This window comes from Agelaius tricolor, unplaced genomic scaffold, assembly GCF_023055355.1.
Source record: "Agelaius tricolor isolate 1412-34295 unplaced genomic scaffold, bAgeTri1.0.p SCAF_19, whole genome shotgun sequence".
In the NCBI taxonomy this organism is placed as follows: Eukaryota; Metazoa; Chordata; class Aves; order Passeriformes; family Icteridae; genus Agelaius; species Agelaius tricolor.
Genome location: NW_027269279.1, coordinates 5,771,281 through 5,786,121, shown reverse-complemented (window position 1 = coordinate 5,786,121; position 14,841 = coordinate 5,771,281). Strand labels below are relative to the sequence as shown.

Below are 14,841 nucleotides of genomic sequence, written 5' to 3'. Positions count from 1 at the left end.
GAGCAGCTCAGCCTGCCCTGGTGCCCTGGAACAGCCCCTGCTCTCAGGGGGAAGCTGGGATCCCCTCCCTGCAGCTTCCCAGGCAAGGCAGGGAACTTCCAGCCTGTGGCTCCTGCCTTGCACAGCACCTTGCACAGGAATCCAGGGGTTGAAGTTTTAGGAAAAGCTTAGGAAGGAGACAGAACCAAGCTGAGCAGATGGGGAGCAGTGGGAAGGTGCATCAGGAGGCTCCTTGGGGAGTGCTGAGGTGAGAGCTGGTCACAGCAGAGTTTGGCACAGATGGTCAGGGGCTGCACGGGTCTCTGGACAAGCACAATCCAAATTACATATTTAGGTCTTGTTAGGAAGTATTTGTCCCACAGGTGATGTCTGTACCTGTCTCTGGTAAATGTCAGGATGACATTGTGGTGGATATGTCCATTTTAATCTGTCCTAGCAGCTATAGGGGAGTAGGGAATGATAATCCTCATGAAATAATCCTCATAATGCTCATGAAATCAAAGTTGCAATCTACTCAGTGAAACCCTTCCTTGTCACTGTTCTTTAAGAGCAGTATGTGCATATAAAATATTAACTCTTTTGCAATATTAACTCTTTTACAATTAATTGCAAGGGTTTTGCAAACTGTTTTCTGATGCCATTCAGCCCCTCACTATCCCTGAGCTGAACACTGAAGAAAGCTTTCCTGAAGGTGTTGAGAGAGGACAAATGATTTTTAAAGAGGATTAATCTATAACTCCAACATGTGCATTTGCGTGTTTGCGGGTCTGGTTCAAAGCCAGTGAACTCATTTAGCTCCCTATCAGTCCCAAGCCAATTATTTTAAAACTAAATTTTAACACTGTTCTATAAATATTGCCCTTTTATTTTCTGGCCCTGTGGATGTGGCAGTGTTTGCTGTTGAGAGGGCTGTCTGATAGGAACAGTGAGTCAGACGGATTTCCTGAGGAGCAACTTCCAGAGGCAGAGGCAGCATGTGAGGTTTCTCAATTCCCAACAATACCAATTAGATGGTCTCCTGACACAAACAGAGCGCTAAAAGAAAATAACTTTCACTAAAATAACTCTGTGCCTCCTGCCTGGATTTAAAATAAATCACCTTCTTTAAATATGCCAAACCAAACTCATGTGGGCATCTGACGAGTAAAGTTGCTAATGAGAAAGTCTGTCCTACCCAGCTACTGTGGATACATGCTTGCAGCAAAACTGCAAAAGGGTGAGTTTCATACAGGAGAGAAATGATAGGAGGTGAATAATTTATGATTTGGAAGGCAGGTTCAGAAAGAAGCTTCTTTTCAAAGACTTGCTGATTAAACCACTGCATACTCCTGTAAACATTTTGTGGTCTAACAGATCACTTTACACTCATAATAATCCTTGCTTTATTAATATGCTGCATTGTTCTTATATTTGGACCTAATTTTAAAAGCAAATTAAGGTTTCTAAGATGAAACTCACTCCCTGAGGCTGTATCTCAATTTCTGGAAAAAAAAAAAAAACAAAACAAAAACAAACAACACATGAGCTAAGCTAACTGATTAAAGAAAATATTTTCATTATGAACCCTCAGGTGCATTCCAGCATGGTGGCCTGCTCTGCCAAACACTGCACACCTCCAGGTGTGGTTAGGGCTCTGAAGATAATGTCATTTGCTTGGTTTTGATTTCCTGCTTGGAATGGACAAATAAGCTAGGATGTAACACATGCCAAATTTAAAACTATGAACAAATAACTTAACACAACAAAAGCAAAGTAATGAAACCAATCCCGTGAAATCTAGTTCAAGAAGAAAGGAGACAGACCCACAGCACGTGGCTGGCTCAAGCTGTCTGCCAAAGCATACAATTTTATTCTGCAGCTTCAAAATAAATATTATACTGCAAAAGCATACTTACATCCACCTCACCCTGGTCAATCACATAGAAGTTGTCTCCCTCATCACCTGGAAGCAAAATACAAAAGGTGATTGTTTCCTGAGGACTGCCAAGCTATTCAATAACTTCCTGTCCCTGTATTTAATCCTGTACATATTTGCACAGGTTTGAACACCAGATTACTTAGAGAGAGATTAATTTTCTGAAACATCTTTTTGTTTGCCTTCATAAATCAAAGTATCCCTATGATTTCTTGCTATTAATACCTTTCAATTGCGTTAATTTATCTCTTTTGATTGATTCAGTACTTCATTCAGGATAAACACTCAAGAGGTTTTAATATAGCCTGAGGGTAATGAAGTCCTCCCTGATGTGCTGCAGGCATGCAGGTAAGTTGCCAAGTGTGATAGCTCTGATGCAGCACAATGAGGTGTTGAATATTCCCAACAACCATAAAAATATTTTTCCATCTCTAATTACTCTCAGCTTGCCTGTGCCACCCTTATGCATCCTGAGCTGGGGTTTACTTCCTGACTATCTTCAGTTAAGGAATGAACATTTTAATTGGAAGTGCTGTTTATCTACATTCAACTGTAGCACTTTGAAACCCTGGAGATCCACCAGAGTGGGGTTCTCTGCATGTTTAGCAAGAGTCTTGAATCCATGAACTTATCATATAGCTGCACACTTGGAGGCCTTTGGAATATGGTTAATCTTCCCATTTAGCAAAGAGGGTGAATTCTCAAATGGAGAGATGTGAATTAAAGGACTCTAGCAAACAAATGACAGGAAGAATTACCCTGTTGTATGACTGTTTCTCCTGCGATGTGTGTGACAGGGAACATGGCATCGAATATGTCACTGGAAAAAGAAAAGAAACACTTATTAATAAATCAGACCTATTTCTTATCTTGCCAGTAGACCTACCTTCATTGTTTATTTAGCCTTTGTTAACAGATTTTGCAGAAAAAGGAAAGGAAAACATTAGCTATAACTGGAAAGTGAACCCTTGCTCGGCAAGAAATCAAAATAACTTGTTAGGCACAAGCTGTGGTTTAAAACTGAGACTTTGACTTGGTGTGTGCTGTTTTGAAAGAACTCCTGAAATAAATGGAGAAAGGCACCTCTTAGAGCAGTGCACAAACTGGCCAGCCTGAGAACTGTGTTGTCTAAGCAGAGAGATTTCAGATTTTCAGCTGTGATGGGTTTGTGGCCCAGCAGTGACTGCCAGATGCCCAAACGGGAGCTCTCCTCTTCTGAACATCTGGCCTTGCATTCACAAGCAAAACCTGTTCCACAGTGCAGAGCACATTTGGAAAGGTAGTTGGCTCTAAATTAATGTAGCATAAGAGCTGGCAGGAGATTGCACTTGCAGTGCAGAAGGGGCCAAACTCTGAAAATCTCAGCGAGTTACTGGTGAGAAGGAATCCAAGCGATGCTGCAGAAAGAGGGAAGCTGCAGAAGAGCCTCGTGCTCATTAATCACAGCTGAATTACACACAATTACACACCTTTCCACGTCTCCAGCTCGCTGTCACATCGCCTTAAAAGGCCAGGCAGAGCAGTGGGGATGGGAACACACCCTGCACCAACACTTCGGGCAACGTGCCCAAAGCCAGTCCTTTGTTTATTGAGGGAGACAGCAGGCTCTGTGGAGCCAGGGCTTCCTTTCCCCACATCAGATTTTGGGGAACTTATTTTCAGAAGCGTGAACCACACTGAGACGGGCGCTCCCCACCTCTCCTCCCCTTCCTATGCATCAGCCTCAAGGGCTAAAGGAAATAGCTCCCCAACAAAAACAAAAGGCAGCAAGAGGGGATTGTTAACTGCTCTCTTCCCTGGTCTGGCCTAGAATGGCCCATCCAGGGACCACTGACGACAGTGGAGAGATGAAACACTTCAGTCTGGAGTGCAGAAAGGACCTCACACACACAGCTACACAAACAGGCAAGAAACCCAAGATCTTCACCAAAACAGGCAGAAGATCAGCCACCAAATCCATAAACCTATGCTACATTTCAATGCCTTATATGGGAAATGCATATTGTAAAATCCCATTATTAGCTTATTTCCTGTTCAGCTGTTCCAGACTTTATTCAGGCTCAGTTCTAGGAAATGTTTCACTCCTAAGTTCAAATTGCTCATGTCTTTCCTCTTCATCAGTCTGAACATTTTTGGTCAGGATCACAGCTCTGCGTCAGCATCACTTCCAGCAGGAGAACTGGGAGATTTCAAACCAGGCACCTCCTGCAGCACCTGCAAGGGATGCTCAGTCCATGGCCCATATACAACAAAATTATATATTTTACTCCTGTTGTTTTCATCAAGTCCAAGCACAAGAGACTTAAATCCATGAACTTATCATATAGCTGCACACTTGGAGGCCTTTGGAATATGGTTAATCTTCCCATGAAGCAAAGAGGGTGAAATCTCAAAGAGAGAGATGTGAATTAAAGGACTCTAGCAAACACACAGCAGGCCATGTTCTCTGCTGCTCACAATCATGCAGAGCCCATGGATTCCAGTCTCTGTGCTTTTCCTACTCACATTCAGGAAACAACTCCACCACGGATGCAAAGCCTGCTCTGAGGCATCCAGGAGAAAGTTCTTCCTCACCTCATTCTGAGCACCAGTGCAAAGACCTACAACAAATTATTTTGAAAAGTCTACGGATCTTATTCTTAAATCTACGAAGCTCATTTTTGTGATCTTACTTAGGTTCAGCATTTCTCCACTTCAAGGGATTTCTCTGCTGGCAGGAACCATCTGCCTGGTACAGGCAGATCCCTGGAGCTGGTCCCTGTGCCAATGCTCCAGCTGGAACTGGGAGCTGAGGTTCCAGCGGGATGGAGAAACAGCCACACAGGTGGGTGCCAAACTGGAACAGCCCCAAGGGACTTTGTGTCCGTGATTGAAGTCCAGTTGTTCTTCAGCAGCTCTGGGACTGGGAATTCAGTGTGACAGAGCCTCATCTGCCTGCCTCTGGTTTCACCTTGGCTGTGCTGGGGCTCCTCACTGAGCTCTGAGAAAAGCTCTGCAGCCTGCAGAACATTTACTGAGGAAAAGGCACTCTGTGAGACAGAAAGTCTCCAATGTGATACAGCCAAAAATAGGTACAACACAGTGAATATCAATAACCAAACCAAAATGCGCTGTTTGAGCAAACTTGGAAACTTTTCCTTTTCTTTAATAGAAATACAGAGGAAATAACTACCCGCAGTTTCACCCTTTCATCCTTGTGTTAATCCTCTATTTTATTTATAACTTAACAATTGACTGTACAAACAGCACCCAATAAATTATGTATAGCACTGCACCCTTCTCCAAAATGTTCCACATTTTATTTCTACATCACCTTTTAATTTTATCAGAAAAAAAAACTCTCTAAAACTCACAGACTAAAACTTTCAGCTGCCAGTGTAATGAACCCAAAGTCTATTAGCAGCAACAGCAGATTTACCCCAATACTCTGCTGTGTAGCAGAATATCAGTGTAAATATTCCAGTGCCCCATATATGATGGGGTGAAATCTTAATCTTAATTCATTGAAGTCTTAATCTTATTAGGCCAAGACTTGGATTTTTGAAGAGACCTTTGAAGGATATGCCATCAAAAATTATTCTGAAGTACAATGAACACAGAGACATGGGAGGCACCCAAAGTTATGGTGATGTTGATTTACAATTCCAAAGTGAATCCAGGGCATGTCTTTGATATAAATGTAAGCAATCAGTAATATCACAACTGTCACTGAAAACACACCACCATGTTCCTTTTCTGCTGGAGAATTAATGGTCTTAATTGATACGGTTTGGCCAAGATCTCTCACAGTGATTAATGAAGTGTTTCTGCTTTTGGATGCTCAATTTGAGATTCATTAAACACCCTCAGATCTCCAATGATATGGATCAGCAGGCAGCCCCAAAGTTTCTTAGCCAAGAACTGGGTCTTTCAGAATGGCACCAAAGAAAACCACCCTTCTGGAAATTATCACCTCCCAAAGCACCAAATGCTTAAGATCCCTGTAGGATCTGGCTTTTGAATCAGTTCAGACAAAGTGTAGAATGGGTTTATAAGTTTTTATTGCCTCTATCTTCAGTGTCTGAAATAAACAGAAAAATGTCACAAGCATCAATATACCAAAATACTTCAAAAATTTGAAGTATTTGTTCCTGAACCAAGCCAAAATCTGAAACTGAAAAAAACCAGACCTATTTTCCATCTCCCCAATAAAGGTCTGATGCTGGCATATTTAGTTCAAGCCATGTGTTCCTGGGCCTGTACTATGTAGAGAAAACAAGCTTTAAATACTGAATAAGTTGAGTAAGTGGTGCTTGCTAAAGGCATAAACAATACAGCCAAGGCCAAAAATATGGTCTGTTGTTTTTCCCCGTACCACGCACTTGTTTATAAGACATCCAAAATCATTCTCTGGCCATTACAGCAAAAAACAGCCCTTACAAACACAGTGCTGCAACCATCCCACCACCGAGCTGAGACTCTATCTACAGCTCTGCTAAAGTAGGTGTATTTCTAGTGTTTGAAGGTTTTTTAAATAATTATGGCCAAGCACATGCAAACACATTCCTAACAACAAATTTCATTTTTTTTCAAGCAGAAGCAGGTTTTATTCCAGCACAAACAGAAAGCCAGAAAATCAGTAGTTAAGTCTCCAAACGTTGAACTACCATGATTTCATCTTCTGTCTGAGCTGCAGCACCAAGAACACAGCAGCCTCTGTCTCCTGCCCCTGCACTGTTGACACTGACCGTGCTGGCAATGCTGTGTGCTCAACTGATATGGAAATGGTTTGATTTTCTGCCAGGATTTTTATGATTGTGCTGTAAATGAGAACTGCTCAGAGGGATTTCTTTATTTTGTTGACCACATATCGTTTGCCCTCTTTCCAGATGACTTATTCAGGTGGCAGATGAAGAAAATAGGGCACCAGTTCTGGTATTTGAGCTGTTGTTTAGGGAGAGAGAGCTGTGCATGTCCTGGGCTCAGCATCAGCACTTGGAGGGCCCTTTTCCACCCTCTCCACAGCCAAAGATTTTGACAGGCTTTGCAATTTTTTTAAGCCTTCCCCACCTCCTCCCAGAGGATCTATATCTGGTTGCTCATGGCTCTTGGGAGCAAAGCATTTGTTCCAATCAGAAGATATCAGGGGTAATTTTTTGTGTAGCTGCAGGTAGGACTGTATGCACCCAAATATCCATGTTTAGATCCAAAGGGAGACGCTAGCAGGACACCACTAAGGTTTTCCAGGGACATTTCTGCCCCTTTAATTATTTGCAACCTTTTTGATAGTATCACTCAAAAACAAATCACAAGAGAAGATTGTGAGCAGCAGAGAACATACAGGGAGCAGTGAACTAATCCAGCAAAGTGAAACCAAGAAATGCGTTTAGACATGAAATCTCTATCTATTCAATCAAAAAATACCAGCTGTCTGCTTAGGGAATATCAAAATTTAGAAGACTTTTTTTAAAAGGTCAAAGATATCAAAGGCTTGCAGCAAGTTTTAACACATAAAGTGTCTTCCATGAGTGTACATGGAATTGCAAACAACTGCAATCAGATCTGGAATCACAGGGGCTGATCCTCTGCTCTCTGGCATCTCAGATGACTCCTGGCCACCTGGCCAGGTTGAGCCAATTCCCTTCTGATGCCAAGAAGGCAAAGTGCACTCTAAACCAGTGAGACTGCACCTATTTAGACCAGAAAAGGATCTGTCACTGTGATTGCAGAGTAAATATAATGAAACACTTTGCTGGTTTAATTCAGTAGCATTTTATGGACCCCATTTGCCAAGAAGCAAATGCCTGTGCTAGGAGGAAGCCAGTGGAGAAGGCAGGGCCAAGGGGTTCTCTTTCTCACGAGAAAAAGTGAGTGATAAAAATAAATCATCTCATCTGCTTTTACACCAAGGCCTCTTGGAGTCAATGTAGAATAGGAGATAGAAAGAAAAAAAAAAATGATGTGCACTGTGGGTAATATAGCACTGGCAATAGGCAACTGTGAAGAAGCTTGTTAAAACAAAACGAGAGAAAGAGAATTCCAAGCACTTTCAGAACCAGACCATGGCAATGGCCAAAATAGGGAAACTATGTAAGACAATTTATCAGTTTCACAATCAGATTTCTTTCCAGCCCTTGCTGTGCTGAATGCATTGCAGGGAAGGAAAAATGGAAGAGACAAAATGTATACGTGTTAGGCAAAAATGGAAAATCCTCACTGTACCTGCAGGTTATAATTTGTCAAGAGTTCAATCAGAACAATTTCATTGTGCAGGCAGCCTCAGAAAGCCTTCAATGTTTGTGCTATGCAGTTTTTCCTTCTTTTGCTATGTCTTTAGCAAAACAAAGCCAGCCCTGTGTTGTTGAGGACAGCTTTAAAAGATATGGAGCTGTTCTGGCATAATTCAACAAAAGACATGCAACATTTTCTCGGAATGAGGCTGCCCTAGAAGCAAGATTCAAGTATTTAAAACCTTTCCTACTTACATACCTTTAGAGTTTAGTAAACAGAGCTGATAGTAACTCCACCTCCCTTTAGCTGTAGCCTTGGGTACTATTTTAAGATTTCTAAACTGGGGGGAAGGATAGGACGTGGGGCTGTATGGGGTCTTCTTATGTACTTCTGAGATTTTCTTATGATTCATTTCCTGAAAAGACAACATCTTTCTAGCAATTGTTCTAACAACAGCTCCTCCTACTCTGTAAGGATGAAGAGCACAAAATTTAAACCAGACTGGCTTCAATAAACATCTGTACAGTGAGGGAATAAACACAGTACTTTACCACTGAATTAATTGCAAGGGTCTCTGCTATGTGTAAGTACAAGGCTCCAATCCATACTCCTTCTTCCTAGGAATGCTGCAAGTCCTTGCTCATGTACAATACTGGAACCACCAGGAGTCATTACTATGATTTACTGACTACTGAGAATAAAAGCATTGCATCCAGGTAAAAGAAAAGAATTCCTTTTTAGAGGTATTTAAAATTAACAGCCCCGAGGTTACAATTGCTATAATCAAATATGTGGTGTGGCAGGCATGTACCTAAGAAAGAGTCAGTACTGAAGCCTTAACAAAAACATTACCCATCTGCTTCTGGTAATTTCTTTTCCTGTTGGGGCAGCAACAAATTAATTATAGCAGCATCCAAAGTTATTAACAATTTAGAGTATTTAATTACTTCATTATAATGGCAGATGATTAGTTATTATTTCAATTAAGACATGCATTGATTTTACCATAATGATCATTAAAATTGGACATGAGAGGACATTGTGAATGGCAGGTTAACACTAAAGTCCATGTCTAATTCCATAACATGCATTGAGTCACAGGTCCACATAACTAACAGACACATGAAACAGAAAGAAATAAAAATTTATCATCTTCTATTTCTGTGAAGTATTTCCATTTTTACTGTTTTATGAAGTCCCTTTATAGGTTCATTAATTATGACACCAATGAACAGAGTACAGCTTTATGGGCAGAGCATCAATTCATTTTACAGGCCCTGCACATCTACGTGCCAATGGGTCACATCATCTCCCACATGTTAGCAGCAGCTTCCAGAGAGAGCCTCTGCAGGGATCTTCATCTGGAAAGCTGTCTGCCATGGACTGCTGCAATAGGAGGTAAAAAAGGGGACAAATAATGTGGCTCAAGGACAGGCCCTGCTTCGGCCTCTTTTCCTCTCACCCATCCCTAGAATCATCACCTCATTGAACTCTCACTGCCAAGCCTTGCTTGTGCCACATTTGTCCAAGAGGCAGGGCTTGGTGGGAATATAACTCAGGCCCCCTTCTTGCCATCAGCTCCCTCTAAGCATTCCCAAAGCTGAGGGAAGACCAAGGCTCCTTCCAGGCCCATCCCCACCTGCCCAAGGAGCCCTGTGGCAGAGCAGCACTGGGGGCTGGGGCAGAGGAGGAACCTTGCCCAGTGTGGATGCTCAGCCCCATCCCACCTGTGCCCAAAGCCAGGCTCAGGCTCAGGACAGCCCTTTGAGCAGCTCCAGCTCCCCAGAGTCCTTCACAGTAGACCAGATCCATAGGTTTCAGTAATCTGCAGTTCAAGAGCGACTGCAGGCTGGGCTGTACCTCCAGGACTGTAGCCAGCAGATGAAGGAATTTATTTTCTCCCTCTTGGACAGCCAGGAGTACCATGGCCAGTTTTGGGCTCCCCCACACCAGAAAGACACTAACAGACTGGAGCAAGTCCACAGAGGCCATCAAAATGGTCCAGGGCGTGGAGCATAGAGCAGATGAAGAGAAGGGGGAGAACTGTGCTTGGTCTCTTCTGACAACAGGATCAGGGAGATCTCACTGCTCTTAAGACAACAGGCACAAAAGGGAACGGAGGAAATTACCACCTGATCAAAAGGGGGAAAAAAACCTCCCGACGAGGGTGGTCAGAGCCTGAAGAGGGGCCCAGGGAAGGGGATTGTTTCCAAGCTGGGCAAGGCTCTGGGTGAGAGCAGCCAGCTCTGAGCAGCCTGGCTGTGAGCAGGAGCTGGGAGCAGCGATGTCTGTCTGTCTGTCCACCTGCCGGGAGCTGGGCTTGGCACGGAGCTGCTCCCAGAGGGAGGGATGAGGTGGTCCCAGCTCCCAGCCCGGCCGCAGACACGGGGGAGGCAGGGCAGTGTGAGTCAGGGGCCAGCTGGAGCAAATCCCATGCATAATGCACGGAAAATATGCTCTCTGTGCACTGGAGGAGGAATATCTGCCCTTCTGCGTGAATAATTGCAGAGAGGCTGGGTCCCAGCTTCCCATCACCAACAGCACTGCTCACCAACAAAGCCTGTGCATACCAGGAGGCCTTCAGGAGAAATTGGGCAACACGATTTTTCTCAGGAAAAAAAAAACAGTTGGGTGAAACTGAATATTCCTGTCGAAAATGGCTGATGTCATTTCCCCACTTAAAATGCTTCAAAAGTTTTGAAACTGTCTAATTGTCCTACTGTGAAAACTCCAGAGGATCTACTTTTCACAATGAAATTACTTCAAAATAACATTTCTTAGTAAAAAGCTAAAATCAAAGAAGGCATTGTTGATTTCAGTTGAATATAATCACATTTGTTCTCTTGTTTTCTGTGTGTGAGCATTCTCAAGATTTTCATCTTGGAACTAGGATCCAAGATGAAGGATGAATGTAAATGTCAAAAGGAAAACAAACAAGCCAAACAAAAGTCTAGAGGAGCTTGGGTCAATAAAATACACTTTCTAGTTGATAAAATGTACAAATGTATATATATATATATATATATATATATATATATATATATATATATTTATATATAGGTATGGAGAAACACAAATACTAAACTGCACTCTTTCCTTAGCCTGCAGGTACTGGATCTAATGCAAAGGCAGAGACATTTATGGAGATTATACACAGTAAAAACACAGCACTGCTGCAAGCACACTCTGCTGAAACTTTTTTCTTGAGAAGTCCCCAAATGCATCATTATTTGAAGCAGAAAAGGGCGCAGTAACAAATTCAAAGGTGTTCTTCGTATGCATGAGCATCACAGAAGTGACTCGGGGAAAGGTTCAGCACAACAACAAACCATCAACTTCAGACCAAATTCATGGTCTGGTGTCACTGAAATGAGATTGGAGTATTTGAGCTGACTGAACACAAGAATGGACCTTTACGTCTCACACAAGTTAATGGTTTTTCATTTTCCCCACAATTAATTACTTTCTCAAAATTCTGTAAAAGCAATGGATGATACCATGCTGAAAAAAATAAGTATTTTTACTTAATACTTGAATGACTAAGTGTTTTAACTTGGTTACTGAAAGAAAATTGCTGCAGGTTGGACTGAAACACACCACCACAAGAATAACCATCACCCCCAAAACAAGGCTCTGTTGTTAATATGAAGCAAATTCCACCAGTGATAAAGGGCAACCACAACAAAGTCCCCATATTTGAACAATTTATTTCCTTCTGGCACTTTTAAATCCCTTCACTCTTTAATTTCAAGCTCCCTCTTCTGGACTATCCCAATGAAGCTGGAGAGTCACTGTGCACTCTCATCCTGGCTCCAGGTGACACAGCTGAGGAAGCCCTTGGCAGGTGGCACTGACAGAGCTGATCACTGTGGCCCAAATCATGGCTACTACAGCTGAAGTGATCTGAAAATATAACAGAGTAGGCTGAGATTTCAAGAGCTGCCAGAGGGTTGCAATTGGAAATTGTAATTGCACTATTAAGTGACCTCTTGGAGCAGATGATGGTGGAGATGTCCCTCAAGGCAGGTACATGGAACATATATCCCTGAGGATATCCCTGTATAGGGATACAGGACATTATTTTCAATAAGAAACTATAACAAATCATATTCCACATGTACATAAGTAAATATGAACAAAACCATGCTATGCACATTACCTTCATTACCTTACAGTTCACATATTGCAGTGAAGAGGAACATCTTCCCCCCCAATAGTAATAGCTTTTTTTGTTTTGCCTTTAATACTGAGGACATTCTTTCATAAAAATGAAGAGTTTTTTATTTTATATATATATATATATATAGCATCCCTATGATTAGAAAATTGTTGCCAGAGAAAGTTCTATTCTAATAATTCACCCAATTTTTCTATTCAGAACATGGTTACACACAAACTGTTGTGGTTGTGGAACTTGGACATGAACTTGATATCAATCTACTTACTTCCCCCCGCCATTTTCTGAAGGAATCACTTTTGACAGTTTTCTATAAATATAGGAGAATTAAATTGTATTTGATAATTACAATTGTTCCTTCAAATTATATACTTACTGCTCCTACACACTATTTTTATGACTATAGCTTGTGAGCCTGGAGTGCCACAAGACAGCACCTCTGCCTGGCAACTGCATCAGCACAAAAATAGATAAGAACTATCAAGTATTAGGCTAAAATCTTTATGCTTCCACACCTGGTGGTCCTTGTCATTAACACAAAAATTAGAATACTGCAAGGATGCTAAAGATATAAAGAATAACACAACGTTAAAGAAGGACAAGATGTTCAATATAAGTGCAGTGAGAGGGGGTTTGTTCATGCACAGTAATTTAGTAGGAATTAATCAGGAAATAAAATGATTATAATAATGATAATAATGATGATGATAATGATAATAATAATAATAGTAGTAGTAAATCAGGAAATTCCTTGGGCAATTCTGATAATATCAATATATGGAGCCACTGGAACAGCTTGGGGGCAGTGAGAGAGCAAAGCCAAGCTCTGCAGAGCTGTAGCTCTGAGTCCCTGAGTGGTGCCTGCTGCGAGTCAGGAACGTGTCCTGCAACTAATCTCAGAGTGTTTGACACGTGTCTGCCCTGGCTGACAAGCTCAGAGCACTGGGCTGCAGCCATCTCCCACATCCTGCTTAATTAATTTCCATCCCCGTTGTGTGCTCCCACACCTGCAGATATCAAACAGCTGCCTAGAATAAAAACATTTTAACCTGTGTTAGCAGATAGAGTTCAATTTAGTTTATAATTGGATTGGTAAATGAAATCATATAAAATAGCTGATAAAGGTTCTCTGGAATGAGTCAGAATGGTTTTTTGAAAGTGTGTAAATCTAGTGTTAAAGAGCTGATGAATAAAATTCACATTGAACGCAAAACCACATGTCCACAAGCACTTGCTTTTCTATTTGCATATCTATTATAGCTTACAGACATGTGCAAACTCATACACCCACACATTTTCCTTATGTTTTCCTGAAGTTCATCATTACTCCCCTTCATCTCTGATTCACAGCATTTCCGAGATAGAATCTTCTACAATAAAACGAACTGGAGATAAAATTTCCCCAGACAACAAATGCTTCTTTTGTAGGAGTTCTTAGTGAACTATAGCAATTAAGCAGTTCCATTTTTTACAGCTCCACTATAATTCAAAGAAGGAGAAAACAGAGGTTGATTAGATCAGACAAAACATGCATGTTTTCCTAAGTGGTCTGTGTTTGCAGGGCTCGGAAGGAAAAGGAGATTTTTAAGCATGAAAAGCTTAAATCTGTAGATGCACAAACACAGACCTAAGGGCACGCTTTCCTCATGCCTATGGAAATAAATTCAGACCTTACATTTCTTCATTCCATCTTTCTCAGTAATTTTCTTCCCAAGTCTTCACTAACCACTGCAATGTGCATCAAAGACATCTTGAAGAGTCCCAGCAATATCCCTGGCAGCAACACCTGCTCCTTCCAGCCTCCCAGCACCCCTTCCCCTGCAGCTCAGGGTGTTTTTCAAACCTGCCCACCAGACTCTGCACTCACCTCTTTATTCTGCACTCTGCCACAACCATTACAAAAATCATGAGTGCCCAGTGTTCGATTCTGCAGTGTAACCTGCACAAGCCTGCTTCCATCTCTCCACAGTGATAGCAGATCTGGAAATCTCAGCTATGCTGGGCTTTCATTAGCATAGCTGGGATGGGAGAGGGGAAGAAGCAATATATGCCTTCCTGCATATCTGCAGGACATTTTTTAAATGCCTGGTTGAAAGGGGACATGAAGAATTCGCTGGGCAGGCTGGTGGGTCAGTATTAACCCAGACCTTTGTGGTCGCTCTTAGTCCAAACCTTCAAACACCTTTGCTTGCCTCTGCTAATTCCATGTTTGCTCTCATGCTGGTATAGTTTTGCAGCAATTTCTCAGCAGAAAGAATTCTATTTTATGGCATTAAATAAACCAGGACAAAACCCAGCCTCTAAACAAATTGCAAAAAAATAAACCAGCAGGAGTACATTATCACACGACTCGTGTTGCTTCCTCCCAACTAAATAACCCTCCCAGTTTACAGATTTCTGTTTAATTTGGCCTCTGGCGTGACAGAAAGGAATTTTTTGCCCATTTACACAACTCTATGAATCAAAGGTTGACAACAGTGAGCAGCTCCTCAGTCTGACTCGGAGGCATGCACCAAGCACCAGCCAAGTGCTGTACTTG

At 41.9% G+C, this 14,841-nt stretch overlaps 1 protein-coding gene across 2 annotated transcripts in view; it reads right to left on the bottom strand.

Moving 5' to 3' along the window:
- The window catches only part of PRKAR1B (protein kinase cAMP-dependent type I regulatory subunit beta), a 92,867-nt gene that overhangs the window by 37,954 nt on the left and 40,072 nt on the right, over positions 1 to 14,841 (bottom strand). For both annotated transcript variants that reach the window (XM_071444027.1, XM_071444025.1), the window contains exons 5-6: positions 2,674 to 2,735; positions 1,896 to 1,942 (exon numbers count right to left, since the gene is read on the bottom strand). In XM_071444027.1, coding sequence (XP_071300128.1) covers positions 1,896 to 1,942; positions 2,674 to 2,735 — 109 coding nt within the window. The remainder of the gene's footprint in view (positions 1 to 1,895; positions 1,943 to 2,673; positions 2,736 to 14,841) is intronic.